The sequence below is a fragment of the Manacus candei genome, unplaced genomic scaffold (assembly GCF_025592945.1).
Source record: "Manacus candei isolate 608988 ecotype Guabito, Panama unplaced genomic scaffold, ASM2559294v1 h1tg000046l, whole genome shotgun sequence".
NCBI classification, from domain to species: Eukaryota; Metazoa; Chordata; class Aves; order Passeriformes; family Pipridae; genus Manacus; species Manacus candei.
In genome coordinates this window covers 4,411,448-4,427,179 of record NW_026138094.1, presented here as the reverse complement: position 1 = coordinate 4,427,179, position 15,732 = coordinate 4,411,448, and the positions used below count along the sequence as shown (strand labels likewise).

General features: G+C 41.5%; 1 protein-coding gene across 8 annotated transcripts in view; it reads right to left on the bottom strand.

The window, feature by feature from the left end:
- The window catches only part of MYO5A (myosin VA), a 97,487-nt gene that overhangs the window by 54,326 nt on the left and 27,429 nt on the right, over positions 1-15,732 (bottom strand). For all 8 annotated transcript variants that reach the window (XM_051796988.1, XM_051796990.1, XM_051796989.1 and 5 more), the window contains exon 5: positions 1,778-1,934. In XM_051796988.1, the coding sequence (XP_051652948.1) occupies positions 1,778-1,934 (157 nt within the window). The remainder of the gene's footprint in view (positions 1-1,777; positions 1,935-15,732) is intronic.

The window sequence follows — 15,732 nt, the reverse complement described above, 5'->3', positions numbered from 1 at the left end:
ACTTCCTCTCTTTGGGAAATTAACTCCATTAGTGTTTGAGCTGATGGCCACTGACTAGGATGTGGGGTCCAAGGAGTGAGAGAGGAGAGAGCAGGATGTTTGCTTTAGGTTTTGAGACCAAACAAAAGAAGTGGCACAGGAAAACCTGTAGGGAGTTTGTATTTCACCCAGCAAACAGCCAACCACAGACCAGTCCTGCAGAGCCTCTTCCCAGAGCTGGCCCTTGGCAGGCTGATGGTGAGGATGGGACCATCACCACGGGGGGCAGGGGAGGCAGGAGGGGCCCTCAGCACCCCTGTTATCCACACACTGGATCTCAGCGTGGCCCTGGATGGTGTGCTGCACTTACTGCAAACACTGGAGCAGTGCAAGGTGTGCTCTGGGCTCAGCTCACACCTCCAACAATGCCACTGCTCCCCAGGGCACAGGCTGCTCCCCAGCCACTGGGGCAGGTCCAACTCCAGGCAAGGTTCAGCTTCCCTGGCTTCTTCCCATAGCTGGACATTTGGATGAGTCACTGCACATCACAGCTTGTTTTATCACACAAAAGTTTCAAAACACCACACAGCACCACAAACCAGGCACTATTACCTTGAGACAGACACACACAACTGTGATGGGGCAGCTATAGTTTGACTATCATGAACTCCTCGTGCCAGGAGGAAAGAAGGAAAAAAACATAGATCATTTTTTAAAATACCTGAGAAAGAAAACAATGGCAGCATTTTGCATTTCAATTTCACTGCATGCAGTCTATTTACTCATAATACTTCACACTACTGCACAGAGATGCCCAAAATCTACCAAGTGGTCCTAAGCATTTTCTTAGGTTGTTCACAGGCATGAGCACGTGTGTGCCTATGGGCAGTGCTACTTCTCTTGAGAAATTCCCCCAAGACTTTCTGGTGAATCATTTCTTAACGTAGTTCCTTAACTTCAGCCACAACTTGAATCTACACAGGTTGGCAAAACCACAAGAAACAATTCAGATAAGGCTAAGAAATCTTTTCTGCTTGGCCATGACATCAGAATTGCACCACCTCCTGAGTTTCCCAGAGAACAGGGATCCTGAAGCAGGAGGAACTGTACATGTCCTCTCACAGTGTATTGTCAGCACCTGTGCTCCCAAGCCAATGGTTTTGGGACTTGACTACAGTTAGTTAAACAAATTTCCAGAACTGAAACACTAGTCTGAGGCAATTATAGCAAAATTACTTCCTCTGATGTGTTTCTTCTCCTCTGAAAGAAATGGTGTACATCCCATGTTAACTTCGTTTTCTCAGTCTCTCTCCCCTAATTTTATTTCCTAAAATTTAACATTTGCTTTACTTAACAATTCTCTTCACTTAAAAGTATAATCTTCCTGCCCCCAGTGTGTGATGTACATATTCAGTGGGTAAGAACAAAAGTTTTATCCTCCTTGGAATTTTACACACCAACCCAGTCTTCTGCAATTGCATTTGTCCAGCAGTCTTGGAACTACCAGTGTTGCAAAGCTGAAGAGATTTAAAGCAGTTTTGATATAAAAATTACTTTGTTATGTAAAATACATTAACAATACTGAAACATTACCTCCCACCTTTTCTCAGTCTTCCATAAATGCTACACTAAATGATGCCTAAAGCACCTCCTTGTAAATGGATGAAACACAAAATTTTAATATATGTTTATATATGTTTTAAAAAAGTATGGATTGCTCTCTCTATTGAATGCTTATGCTAGACTCAGAATAATAACTGCAGCTGGGGTGGGGGGCTTAGTGCTGTAGCTCTCTTACCTCCATGATGGGGTTGGAGGCCAAGACTTTCTCCTCAACATTGGCTTCACTGGCAGATCCACTGACCGTGGCAAAGTACCTCATGGCATACTTAGCAGAGACAGTCTTTCCAGCTCCAGATTCCCCACTGACAATGATTGACTGATTTCGCTCATCTCTGAAACACAAAGACATGTTAATTCCCAGCTATTCTCTCAAGGACACTTATTTTCTGCATTCCCCAGCTTGGCAACAACCCTTCCACCACAAATGTTAGGAAAACAGGAATAAGGTAAATGCACACGGCAGAGACAAGGCAGTTAGTTACCAAGCTGCCTGAATGGCTGACTGGACTGCCTTCAACCAGGATGCTCCATCAGGATGGATGCTACCAGGACAGCCCAGCCAGCCAGCAGAGCTGCTTCAGAGAACCTGGCTACACAAAGGACCTGTTACCACTATTCACTAGGTGCTTCTGCAGCTACTTCTATCCAGAGTCTGTGGTATAGTGCTCCACTAAATTACCAGTGTTCATTAGTAAAGATCATGAATGCCATCTTACAGATAGAGAAATCAACAGCAGAGTCAGCCACAGAAACTTTTCGTCCTTCTGATCTAATCACCAGCTTTCCCCAGAATTGTTCTGGATCTGAAAAATTCAAGCATGGCTGTTCAGGACACAAATAGCAGCTTTGGAGTGAAGACAGTCCCTTTGTTGTGAAACAATTTATTTTCACTTAAAAAAAAATATTTCCATTTGCTACTAAAACAACTTTCTCTCAACTCAAAGGGCATAAACTCCAACTGTATGACTAAACAACATGCTACAAAAAAACAAGGAGAGAATTTAGCATTTATAGAGCCTGAAACTTTTAAAATAAAGATCATATTTGCTTTATACAGTATTTCACATTTTCAAAGCAAACTAAGTTAAAATGAAAGATATTTCAAAGTACTCCTCTGAGCTGGGTGAGCTTAACTCTATCTTACACACTGGAAAGTGCAGAAAGGAGGAGTGATACTTTCCCCCAAAGCTTTACAAAGCTGGGGCTGAGAGTATAGCCAGGTTGCAGACCAGGCTGCCCTCACAGCACAGGAACTGTGAGCAACACTTCAGGGACACACATATTCAGGCAGCACATACACAACAGGACCTGCCAATGCCTGCTGAGGCCATCAGTAAATGCTATGCAGGGGGAACAAAGACATTTGCACGGAGAAACTATCTGTGGTTTCTGTATACCCTAAAGGTCCTCCAGAAGATCTGTGGTTCTATTTCTGGGATGGTAAAAAAAAAAAAAAAAGCTGCTGATGAAATGTTGAAGCTATTTATCAAACACGTATAAATTATACATGTTCCTTTTCCAAGTGATGTATAGGCAGCCTGTCCACCTCAGTCAGAATGGGTGGTTTAGTCTCGAATTGGTGTTCCAGGTGACATGTCAGGCTTATGAGCCTGTTGGTATCCCTACATTCTATGAGCCCCCAATGGTAACTGCATAATGCATCCATAGCATATGTCCCTTGGCAGGGCCCATGGCCCCAGAGGTGAGAGCCCCTCCTCCTCATTGCTTTCTTCCTCTCTCTCCCAGGTCCATGTCAATCAGTGTCCGTGGGCACAGGCTCTGGGTAATAACTATTTACAGATGGTGTTGCTGTTCTCAAGCTGCTACCTATCTTCAAAAAGAACACCAAGCCCCCAGATAAGAGCACAGCTCCATCATCCACTTTGTGCTGCTCAAAGCCACAGGCTCAAGGAGCCTCTGGTTCTGTCACCCATCCCTGGGAGAGCCAAGGTGGCATTCCTTTAACCGAATGAAGGTATCACTTGAAGCAGATTTTCCACGTTTTGGTTAAAGGAAATTATTTTAAATGGCTCAAGTGCTGCTTTAAATTTAATAGCAAAGTGTTAAGAAGATCAAAGCAACCTAATTTTACATTCTCAACTTCCATGTAACACATGCAATAGGTGTGAATGACTACAGCACAGTTCACACATTCATACACATCAAGCTGTCTGTCTCAGTGGGAAAGTTGTGGGAAAGCAGAACTGTGCAGCTTGATACTGGGTTTGTGTAGTCCAGGTTACAAAGACTGAACTACCAGAGATGCCAGCTTTGGCCACAGGTCTCATGTGACAGGGGCCATCACACCTCTGTGCAAGCTCCCAAGGGAGGTCTGTGTGTCAGGGATAGTTTGCAGTAGCAATGAAGATTTCCAGCTGGAAAATGTAGGAGAAAAATTCTTGTTTCTTCCCTATTCCACCTCCCAGAGTCCACTAATGGTAGACAGAGGTGTGGAGGAGAGAGCCTGCAGCTCTGCACGTCAGGAGACCTCCTGGTCAAATAGAGCAGCAGCAGGACGTGGGAGAAGTCCAACCAAATGCCCAACATCCAGGCTTAACTGGGACAACTGATAACAAACAATTTTCCTCTCCCGCAGACAGTTCCTGCAGTGAGTCAAAACCAACCACTTCTTCACAGGACTGGCACTACTTCTCTTTTATTTCTCCTATGCTCTTTCAAATAGAAAAAAATTCCATGCCATTCTAAAATACAAAACTTCTGGTCTGATTTCAGGAGTTGCCTAACACAGGAGACACCAACATAACAAGCTTTTCATTTGTAGATCACCAGCTTTGTTTCATGTATTAAATATCATTAAATATACGAATACTCAAGAACCTCAAGTCCTATGAAATAGATCCTTTGATGGTTAAGCTTATTTTTAGTTTAGCTCTCAGAGTACAAAAGGCTTTCAGAAAACCGAGGAATGTAAACTCAGTAAGACAGACTTCTGACAAAACTGTCAACAAAAAACAAACTCTGTTGCCAAGAGAGAAACATGGAAGTAGAGGTGTCTCATCCTGTCACATCCCTCAAGGACATGTGTGGGAGCATGGAAAGTGCACACTGGTTTAGCAGCCCCTACTCCCTTCTCAGGATCTCGATATTTACAAAGACACTGACGAAAAAATGAGTTTGAAATAATTTCCCCTTGGGGATACTGTTGCTAATTAGCCTAGAGTTTCCTTCCCCCATGTCATAAGATACGAAGATATACTCTCCTCCTTAGCACTCATTCATGTGCTCAGGAATAAGGGATTCATTATTATATTACTAAGTACATACACACATTTCATAGATTTGCCTAGGGAAGATACAGCTCGCCCTGTGTGAGCTGAAAACATTGCTGCTGTCTCTTCTGCAATGACTCTCTGTCTGCAGCAGCTACAGCCATCACGAGAAACAAAAGGCTCCCTCAGTGTCCTCTCACCAGCGCTCCATCCACGCTCAGGGCTGCTCTTGTCTTCAACAGGACATTAGTCCATTGTTTTGCTTTAACACACTAGAGTGGCCATCCTCGAGCATATTATTCTTTCTGCTTTTTGGCGAGGGAAAGGAAAACACAACAAAACGCCCCAAGATCACGCTGGACACTTAAAGGAGAAAGGACAATGTAACACAAACACCACAGCAGCAGGGGATGAGCTGTTGCTGCCACAACCCCGGGGAAGACTTGTCTTACAGATGTCCTACCACAGGCAGCAAGACACTTAGTCTATGAAGAAGGAGGGTGGAGTGGTCCTGCCAGGCAGCTGTGCCAGCTCAGCAGAGGGATCTTTTATGTCATTAAACTTCAAAGAAACAAAACGCCAAATTTAAAAGAAAAATAACAAGTAAACTAGAATCAAAATACCTCGGGTAATGTGTGAAACGTAGTGAGAATTATTGTTAATGATTTGTTATAAGCAGTGGTCCTTCCAAAATATAACCTCTGCTTATGTCAAATTAAATTTCCATAGTCAGGTTGCACTAAAGACAAAACAAAATTTAAAAAGTGCCAAACAAAACAAAGGAAAAAAATCTCTACAAAGCAAAAGTAACATCCTCCCTGAGTTCTTTCTCAGGTATAAATAACACCTTTAGAGTTATTTTTAGTTAAACCATTAGCCCCTGACCTTTGACCTGACATTTTGAGCACTTAACATGTCACCAGTCAGAAAAAAAGCTATAATTAAAACTTTCAGCCAATGAAACAAGTAAGTAGGGCAGCAGCTTTATGTGACACCACTGTGCAGCCAGATGCCACAAGCCATTATCTGTGCAATACTTCATCTCCTTGCAGTTGTTTCTCTGCATAAAACACATAATTAGATGATTTTAAAATTAAGATTACTCCTGAGTAGAGGGAACATTTTAATTACGCTTTTACAAACAGAAATGAGGAAAAGCAATCTGGGAGATGAGAGGTAGAGCAGTCCTCTTTCACCCCAAAGTGTTTAACAATCAGATCCTGCTATACAGAACTACATCACAGAGAAGCAATACTAAGCCGAATTATCCTGAAAAGAGGTATTTAACCCCAGCACACTGAAAGAGTTTGACTGGGAGCAGTTTATCACTCATGGAAACACCTCATGTTATACTCAGGCATTGGTCAGGATTACATTCAGCTTCTGCCATTTCTGAACAGTGCAGAAGAATAAAGGAATGACAAAATCACGTTAAAACTTCCATTTTAAGATGACAGGCCCAGACATTCACAAGTTGGAATGTGAAATGATAGGCCGAGATTGCTTACAGGATCAGGGGACTTGGATCAGAAACCTTCTATATAGTTCTTTCAGGCCTATACTTTAGGAATCATGTGAGGGTAACAGTTATTTCTTGACAAATAAAAGAGTGAAAACACACTACAGAATAAATAACTGATAATTTAAAGTACTGTTATCTATGACAAAAATAATGCAAAAACAGATTTTTGCACAGGGTGGTATTTTTAAAGAAAATTTTGCTTTATCTACAGAATTCTGTCAACAGGCAATATGTTTCTGAGGAAATTCACTGTCAGAGTGCCAAAGCAGAATAGATGTAGACTTACCTAACTCCTGGAAGCTTGAGATTACAGCCTACATACCAGCAGGGCTTTTTCATGCTTTGAAAAAATGCTGCAAAATTTAACACTGAAGATAGCTTCTGCTCAAAGGAGGTTCAGCTTTGAGGAAAACAGAGTGCAGCAAACTGACTTGAGATACCTTACATGCAGAAAAGGGTTCTGCAGATTATGAATGAAATGACGATGCACAAGAAACCAGCAAGTGGTTTTAAAAAAATAACCTTGCTTTCAAGAGGTGAGAAACAGCTTTTGTTGAGGATGTACATGTATCCTAAAGCAGTGCTTCTAATAGCAGTGACTACTACTAACTTTTAATTCTGTATTTCACAGAAATCTATGGTAGATGCTTTCAGAAGAGCTCAGGATGAAGCTGTCAGATAAATTGGAAGCAAGAGCAAGACTGTCACTGGGCACCTTCAATGTGTACAGAGTGCTGCAACAACACTGACTGATCATTGATAGCTGTCATCATCCAAGGCAGCTTTTAATGATTTCAGTTGACCAATGGAAAAATTGAGGCAAAAAAGAAAAAACAGTGCAAGAAATGAAACATTGAAGTCACTAACATTAAAGGCAGAGTTGTCAATTTTCAAACAATTTTCATTCAAGATCACTGCACCCACTTAAGCTGGTTCCCACAAAAATCAAAACAGCTTACTGCATCAAAGCCATTACCTCCACAGCAAACTGTCCAAACAGATCAGGATAATCAAGACATATAGACTGAAAAATCCCTACAGATATCTTTGTTTACCTTCTTCCTCTATACCAACTGAAATTTCTTCTCTGAAGCAGGAACACTAAAACAGTTAAAAACCTCTCCATCAATAAGTATTTCAGAAGGGATTAAAGAAGCCTGGAGCTATTCAATTTAATCATCAAAGCACAAGACTGTTTTTGTGCTTTTTTTGCTTCCTACGACTCATGCATCGGATGTACCACTTGATCTTGTCTTTCAGACTCATGACTCCACAGCAAATAATGTCAAATAAATGTATATAAGCACACACACCACAAAAACATCATCCTGGGAAAACAAACAAAAGGAATATAGAACTACTGACAAAAAAAGTAACACAGGAATTATTGATATCAATCTCAATATTCCTATCAATTCATTCCTACCCAAGCTACCAGCATCTCTCCCTGGCAAAAGCGTATCATTAACAGCTGATTTTAAAAGATTCTGATATGGACTTTGAAATGCTCGCCTGTGATGAACTACATCAAAGTTGAGTTGTCTCAATGTCAAAGCACAGATGAGACTGGCAGAAAAGATCAGAGTGTAACATCCTCGATATATCATGAAGAGAGGAAATAACAGGGCAATTTGATGAGAAGAACATTAGTACTTTGCCTTTGATCCTAAATCATCTATGTTCATTAACCTTGAGGACACTGCCAAGGTGCTGATGTTTTTAAGGAAGCTTTTTGTCAGGGTGATTTGAAGGCCACCACCTTCAGGACATCTTCCCCCCTTACTGCTTCAGTGCTAAAGGTTAAAATAAATCTACTACCCTTTTTTTTTTTTTTTTTGTGGAGTTGCTACTGACTTATTCTTTTCCTTTGGAATAAACATGTTTAGGTTATGGCTAAGGGCACCAACCCCATTGCATATGACAGTTTCGTTTTTTATTTAACTCAAAACAGCACAAACTGCTGCTAAAGGCCTGATCCTGTGATCTTCAAACATTGAAATCTCCTACTGCTTCAATGCAAGAGCACAATAAATAGCTTTTACTTAATCCAGCAGTGACAGTCTGGTCTTCTTTATCTCACTGCTGGTCTTCTACTGCAGTTGTGTGGTGATAAGGTAGACTTGTAAGCCTGAAATTGCTTTACCTTTTCAAAACAGTGAATTTTGAATGATCAAAGTACCTGACATAAACTCCCAGAGAAGGAACCTGTGACTCAGGGAACATTTGGGACAGATCCTGTCCTCAGCACACACACATAATTACCACTAACATCGATGTGCGTCATACCCATCGAAGACAGAAAAGGAACTTAGTGCTTTGCCATCCTACAGTTAAATTATGGTAGCAGGATAAACAACCCCAAAAAAAACCTTAAAAACTAATGACACTGCTGAAAGGTCAGAAGGTCAGATAGGATTCACTCTGAAATGCTGTCAAGGTTTGAAATCTTGCTGCACTTCCATCAGCTGCAGCTGCTCTGACAGCCATAGGATTAACCAGGGACCAACAAAAACCTGCTTTAAGCTTTGTTTCATGCTATACATTTTACACCATAAAGTAGATTTCCAAACCCCTCAAGGATACACATACATACATCTGACATGATTTAATGTCTCCAGCAATACAAACAGAACTCTGACCTAAGTAAACATCCTATTTTTTGCAATCTCTGAGCATCCCCATTGCATGTTTGTGGCAGCATATGACTAAAATAACCTGCAGTATCCACAGTTAGAACATTCACACATCTTTGTATCTGAGAGCATGACTAAAAAAACCTGTATAATAATTACTGTTTTCCCTCCATGAGGTTCTCATAACAAAGCCAAAATAAATGAAGTTTACACAATGCCACTTACAATAAAAGCAGCGTGGAAGTGCTAAATATCATTGTAACTGCTTTACTGATGTTCCCAAATAACTCAGAAGTACTGCTGTTGATCAAAGAATCACAGAATAGAAAAATACATCTAATACTGCACATGTTCCAAATAGCTCATTCAGTCTTGGAATAATTACCCACAGAACAGATTTTGAACTCCTTTTTGTGAAACCCATCAGATTTCATCAGGTATCAATATAAAGGCAAGAGTTCTCTGTAGTATTGTGAGCTTCATAGAAAGCAGCTTGATTAACTCATTAAGAAATTTAGGAAGGACTTCCCAGCTGCAGGTGGCCAGGCCCAGCAGGCTAAAGGGAGCACTGTCTCCAAGGGACTGGCATCTTCCAATGCAGGAAAGAGGATGCACAGCAGACAAATGCAGGGAAAAGAATAAAGCACCAGAAGGACAAATCCATGGTATAAGATGAATAAGGTTTTGCACAACTCATCTGAATGCTCTCTAAATAGGTCTGATTTCAATAAATGTTGAAATAGTGTTTCCTAAAAATATCAGTAATCATAAACTTGAAACCAAAATATACTTTTTTTCCTAGGACACACTTCTTTTTTCAGCTCAAAATGTGGTCTGGGAGAGATACAAGGAGGGTTTTTTTGCAGACTCATCAGTCTGTGCTCTCCCCAAGATCTGTCCTCCCAGCCCCCTGCCAAGGTAAGTCCCAGGTTCACTCTTTGGGCCATTTTGCTCCACTTTTCTGTGATGCTCCGACTGTTACAGTTACTCGTTTTTCTAAAAGACCAAAAGTGCTTCTACACTAATCCTAAAATGAAAGGCAGCTGTAAAACCCACCAGTGCTGGGAGGTTTAACACGAGTCAATGCAATATATTTAGCTTCCCCTTTGCCTAAGGGTGGTGTTGTGTGGCAGCAAACAAGGCTGTGCCTGCTCAGCCACACTCCTTCAGCGCAAAGGCCTTTGAAACTCAGCCCAGGGCATGCAGCATCTGTTAGAAGGCATTATAAAACCTGGCAGCTCTACAAACCCAGGATTTGCTTTTCAAACAGAAGTAATTTAACTGTTCAATAAATAAATAAATAAGCAAGAATTCATTCAGCAGTTTTCTAATGCTCTTGGGCTGATGCAGAGCAGCAGCAGCCAGCTCCAGGCTGCCTTCCCAGCACCTCTCACATCGAGGGCAGGAGGCAACATCTTGTCCTTCATCAACCTTCTGAACAAACTACTTTAATAACACAGCTCTTTGCAGCCCTAAATAAATTCTGTTATTCCCTGTTTCTGGATTTGGGTGGTGACCTCCCTAACATGGGAAAGCACCCTCCTTTGTCCTCTTACTTTCCAACTTCTTCCTCGAGCCCACATTGCACAGGTACACCCTGCCATTCTCTCCACTGCTGCTGAGCTCCTCTCCCTGGGAGGTGACCTTCCTCTGGAAAAGTTCTTCCCTGCGACCAGGCAGCCCTGACAAGTGCCATCCCAGCGCTCTACCTTCACCCCTACTGCAGGAAACCCTTTCCCTTAATTTCTGAAGTTTCCTTCTTGCAGTGCTGCATTGAACAGCAGGCACAGCCCTCCTTGCCTGCAGAGCAGTGTCATCACGGCGTTCCCAGTGCCAAAGCCTCCAAATCCACTTGTATTGGCACATCCCAGAAGGTGCGGCCTGACACAGATACATTTTCCACCCTCAAAGGGCTGGTGTGTGGACTGACAAAGTAACTGTAAAACGTCCAGAATGTGCAAAGTGCTATGTAAGTGCTCAGGATCATTATCAGAGACTAAAGCACTTCAAACCTGCTCTGTGATGGGGGGAAAACAAAAGCAATGAAAAAGTGAGTCACTAGTGCTTTCGCCCCAGGAGCAAGTGTCACTTCTCACACAGAACAGCAGCCACATTTCTGGGTCTGTTGCACCTGCACACCCTGTACCCATCGGTTTACTTTGTCTATCTGGATCTAACACGCCTGACACATCCCAGTCTTCACAGGTGCCATGCATTAATGATTCAGAGGATTCTCCAGCTGCAACCTTGAGTCACAACAATTGCTCCCGACTAAGCGGTAAATGAATTCTTTGTAAAATCATTCACTTTTAATAGGCATGAAGCATCAATGCCATAAAACATGCTCTTTAATCACATTCATAAACATATTTCCAGTTTAGCTTGTTCTTTTAAGCCTAGCAGCATTTCTCACTGACATCTTTAACTGTTGGGAGAAAAAAGGATGTTCTGAGCAGAGAACAGGGACTGGAAGCTCAGTGCCTGGGACCAACTGTGGGCTGATCCAGGCACAGCCACAGCATACCACCTCTGCCTTACTTGATTGCTAAACAAGCAGAAATTGATACACTAGTATTAGAGGAGACAGACTTTGGTGAATGTTTGTAAAGTGCCTGGAACACATGAAGTCTTCTGTGAAAGCAAATGTTATTACGCAATAGTTGTTACCTGGTACAGAGACCCCTTAGTGCTGCAGGAAAGGAAGGCATGAAAAGTACAGCATGCTCATTTTTGTACATTGAAAGCATTGAACTGAACTGTTGCACTATCAGTTATGTACTTTATTCTCAAGTATTTTATTGTCAAGCTGATGTGATTGAGGCATCAGACACAGGACCAAGACTTCGAATTCAGGGGCTCTGTGCCCTCCTTTTGCTGCCTTGCTGAACTCAAAGCTGCCTTCCCACTCCCCATGCCCATTTCAGCTTACACAATGGAAATAATGATACTAATCTCTTCTGTAGAGGACTTTGAAATCTGCTCATGGAACGTGTCAAACAAAAGTGAAATATTACTGTTACACATAACCTGATTTCTTGCAAGTCTGTTCCAGCTGCAAACTCAGCCACTCCAAAACACCTCAGGTTGTTAAGCATCTTTGCTCCTCTTCAACAAGAGTCTGGTGAAAGCATTCTGTAATACTCTCACGACCAGAAGATGTACCTTTTTTTTTTAATTAAAAAAATGCACCACTTGCCACTGTAATTGTACCCAGGAAACACAGCTCTTGACTGTAAAAACGTCAAAAGGGGAAAAGACCATGAATTGTCAGTAACATCTCCCAACACATGCAAATGAAGAAAACTGAGGTCAGCACATGCTACAAACCCATGACAGATTGCACTCCAGAGGAGCACAAAGATGAGCCAGCACTATGCAACTGATTTATCTAGGGATTAGTCAGAGGTCGCTCCTGCAACAGTTTAGGAAAGCTCATTGCTTAGCTACCAGCAGGACACCTCACATGAACTCCAGCTTCCAGCTAGGACCATACTCAACCCTTTTGTTGCCTAAAAACAATCACTGCATAGAGAAGTAGGCCCCTTATGTTATATCAAGTTGATTCCCCCCCACCTGCTGTCTTGTACCTGTAACATCACGAAACGTCAGACCCAAAGTATTAGAGACTACTCCAAAATCATCTCATCAGAAAGGACCATTTTCCCCTTTTCATTCTAATTTTAACATCAGAAGCCCAAAAATACCACTTCTTTTCAAGGTAGATATTTAATTTAAGAAGTCCTATGTCAAGGCCAAAAGTGGAAGAAGGTTGTTGTATGTTTGTCCAGCACCCACTGCAGCAGGCTCTCATTCCATTGTTAATCATCCCCTTCCTGACTTCTGCCAGTGGAGAACAGAGTATCCATTTATCACTGGGAAGCAAAGCAGCAGCTGATCTGATGGGATAAGCTGGGATGCCTAAGGTAACTAGATGCCTAAGGTAACTGGAGACTGTCAGTCAAGTCACCTGCTTTTAAAACACCTACTCAACAGCTCACCAAGCTTTCTTCTGAACAAAAAGTGATAGAAAAAAAACCCCTTCCTGTAGGTGAAAGCCATCAGACACACGCTGAAAATCTGACAAAACAGAGAGGCAGCCTGCTGATTACAGGTAATTTAATGAAAAGATACACACTAACATTGAATAAATCATTATATTTTGTCCAAATTGAAAAAAGCAAAACTTTGGAAATTGACACTTTAAAAACTGTTGCTTTTCACACTGGTACTCATTAAGTTTTATATAGATCTCATCAGTATGTAATTCTGTTTGCAAACATTATTTCAACTTGCATGATGCTAGACAACTTTACTAATTAATCAGAAGGAAATCTCACAGTTAATTTATTAAATTGAATCTGCTCTATCTGTCATCAACCACAAGTAGGATGGAACGAATCAGACCAACAAAGTTCTGATAAAAAAATTCATTATCTTAATTACTGCAATATACCCTTAACTAGGCAGGGCAAGGAATCCTGTGCAAGAGTGATTTTGAACTTCTTTCCCTAATAGTGTTAGGACACTGGTAATCATAAGTCTCATACATTAATGCAGGTCTCATGCAATTCTTAACAGTTTCAAGAGTATAATCATCAGTGTCTTACTGCAAACCATACAGTTAAAAATGGAGGCTTCTTTGAATTACAAAGAAAATGAGCCACCCCTGCTGATGGTTATGATTCCTACTGAAGTAGCAATGCACAAGAAATGTCACATGCAAAGGTATCCTTATGTGCTGCTTTACACTGCAGTTAACCCCAAGCAGTTGCTGAATATCATTTTTCATGCCAGATGTGTGCTCCAACCATGGCATTCCAGTGGTCAACATTTTTGCACTGTATTTTTCTGAGCATGCAATGCAAATATTTATGGTGCAACCACTAGCTTTCCTGGTTGCTGCCATGGGGCATTTTCTTCAGATGAATACTACACAGATCACTTAGTTATAACCATGCACACAGAAGAACTTTCTCAGCACAGCAGATAAATTAATGGAGCTGGAAAGAACAGATTCTAAATCACTAAATTATAAATTAACAAAAAGACCTAAGGAGTAAATATTTAGAAGAGCTCCCTGAAGCCTTACGGATAGGAGCATCATGACTAATTATTCCAGTGATCATTTAAACATGGAGTTAGGAAATATTATAAACAAGAGAAAAATAAATCTCACCAATTTCATGCATAAATGCAGATTAATGCCATATGAGTAGCTACCATATGAATATTCAATGCACTTATTAAAGCATTAATAAAACAGTCACAGACAATCTGATTTTCATTTTCAAATAACCAGCTGCAGAAATGTAAAACTGCACACTTTTTTTCTTTAACATCACAATTCAGAAGTAACAGGTGATTTGTTCAGAGGGTAGAAAGTATTGGTGAAGTTAAAGTACTGTTAGTCATAAAAGAATAACAAATTGTTTCTAACACGTAGTCACACAAAGGAATTAATTAAATAATACAGAAGGATTATTTAAGATAATTTCCATGGTTATATAATTTCTCATCACTTGTTTCAAAAACGAACTTCTACTGCGTCTTATTTGTTGTTATTCAGGACAGAATTGCCAGAGGGTGCAGTGAGAGCTGGAGAGCAGGCAGTTAAAACAAAAAGGAAAAACCACAGTGGAAACTCCAGCCAAAATCTCAGTCCCCCGAGTCTTCCCCTAAGAGCAGAGAATGCCAGTGATGGCAGACAGACATCTCCATTGCACAGGCTCCAGCTAACAGGCCACAGAACACAGGCAATGCAGCAGCTTGAAATTTCAGCACCAGTGAGAGGTAAACCCCCTTCACACAGTGGTAGAGTCAGCCAGTGGAGAGAGATCCCTCTTCAACCTCTTACTTCCACTGGTTAATATTAAGAATGAAAATTCTGGGAATTTGGATGACATCCCTTACTGACATGGTCCCTGTACCGTTCCTCAGACATAAAATAAGGCTAATAAATTATTTTGTAGAGCTTTTAGAGGGACTTGAGCAGCAAGTCTGTATAAAAGAGCAGTGATGAAAGAGCCATGATACAGATGTGCCTGTCATTAAACACAGTTCTGCCTTTGTATTTCCATACCAGATTGTATGCCTATTTTCTCAGCGAAAAGGAAGCAAAGCAAATATCTCTGCCACTCGACAGTGCAGATGTAGGGTTGTCCTGGTTTCAGCTGGAAGAGAGGCAATTTTCTTCCTGGTGGCTCGTGCAGTGCTGTGCTTTGGATTTAGTGCAAGAATAATGCTGATAACACAGAGGCATCTTGGTTGGTGCTGGGCAGTGCTTACCTGAAGTCCAGGACTTGTCAGAGTCTCACACTCTGCCAGTGAGCAGGTGCACAAGAAGCTGAGAGGGAGCACAGCCAGGACAGCTGACCCGAACTGGCCAGAGGGATTTTCCATACTGGGGAAGGTCATGCCCAGTATATAAAGTGGGGGGAGTTGGCTGTGAGCAGCTGATGGCTGAGGGCTGCTGGGGGACACGCTGGGCATCGGTCAGCGGGTGGTGAGCAATTTTACTGTGCATCACTTCTTTTTCTTGGGTTTTATCCCTTTTTCTCTCTCTCCTTTTCATTATTATTGTTGTTGCTGTTGTTATTATTTTATATTATTTTACTTTATTTCAATTATTAACCTGCTCTTATCTCAACCCACGAGTTCCTCCTCCCCATCCCAGCGGGAGAGGGAGGGAGTAACCAAGTGGCTGTTTGGTACTTAGTTGCTGGCTGGAGTTAAACCACAACAAGAG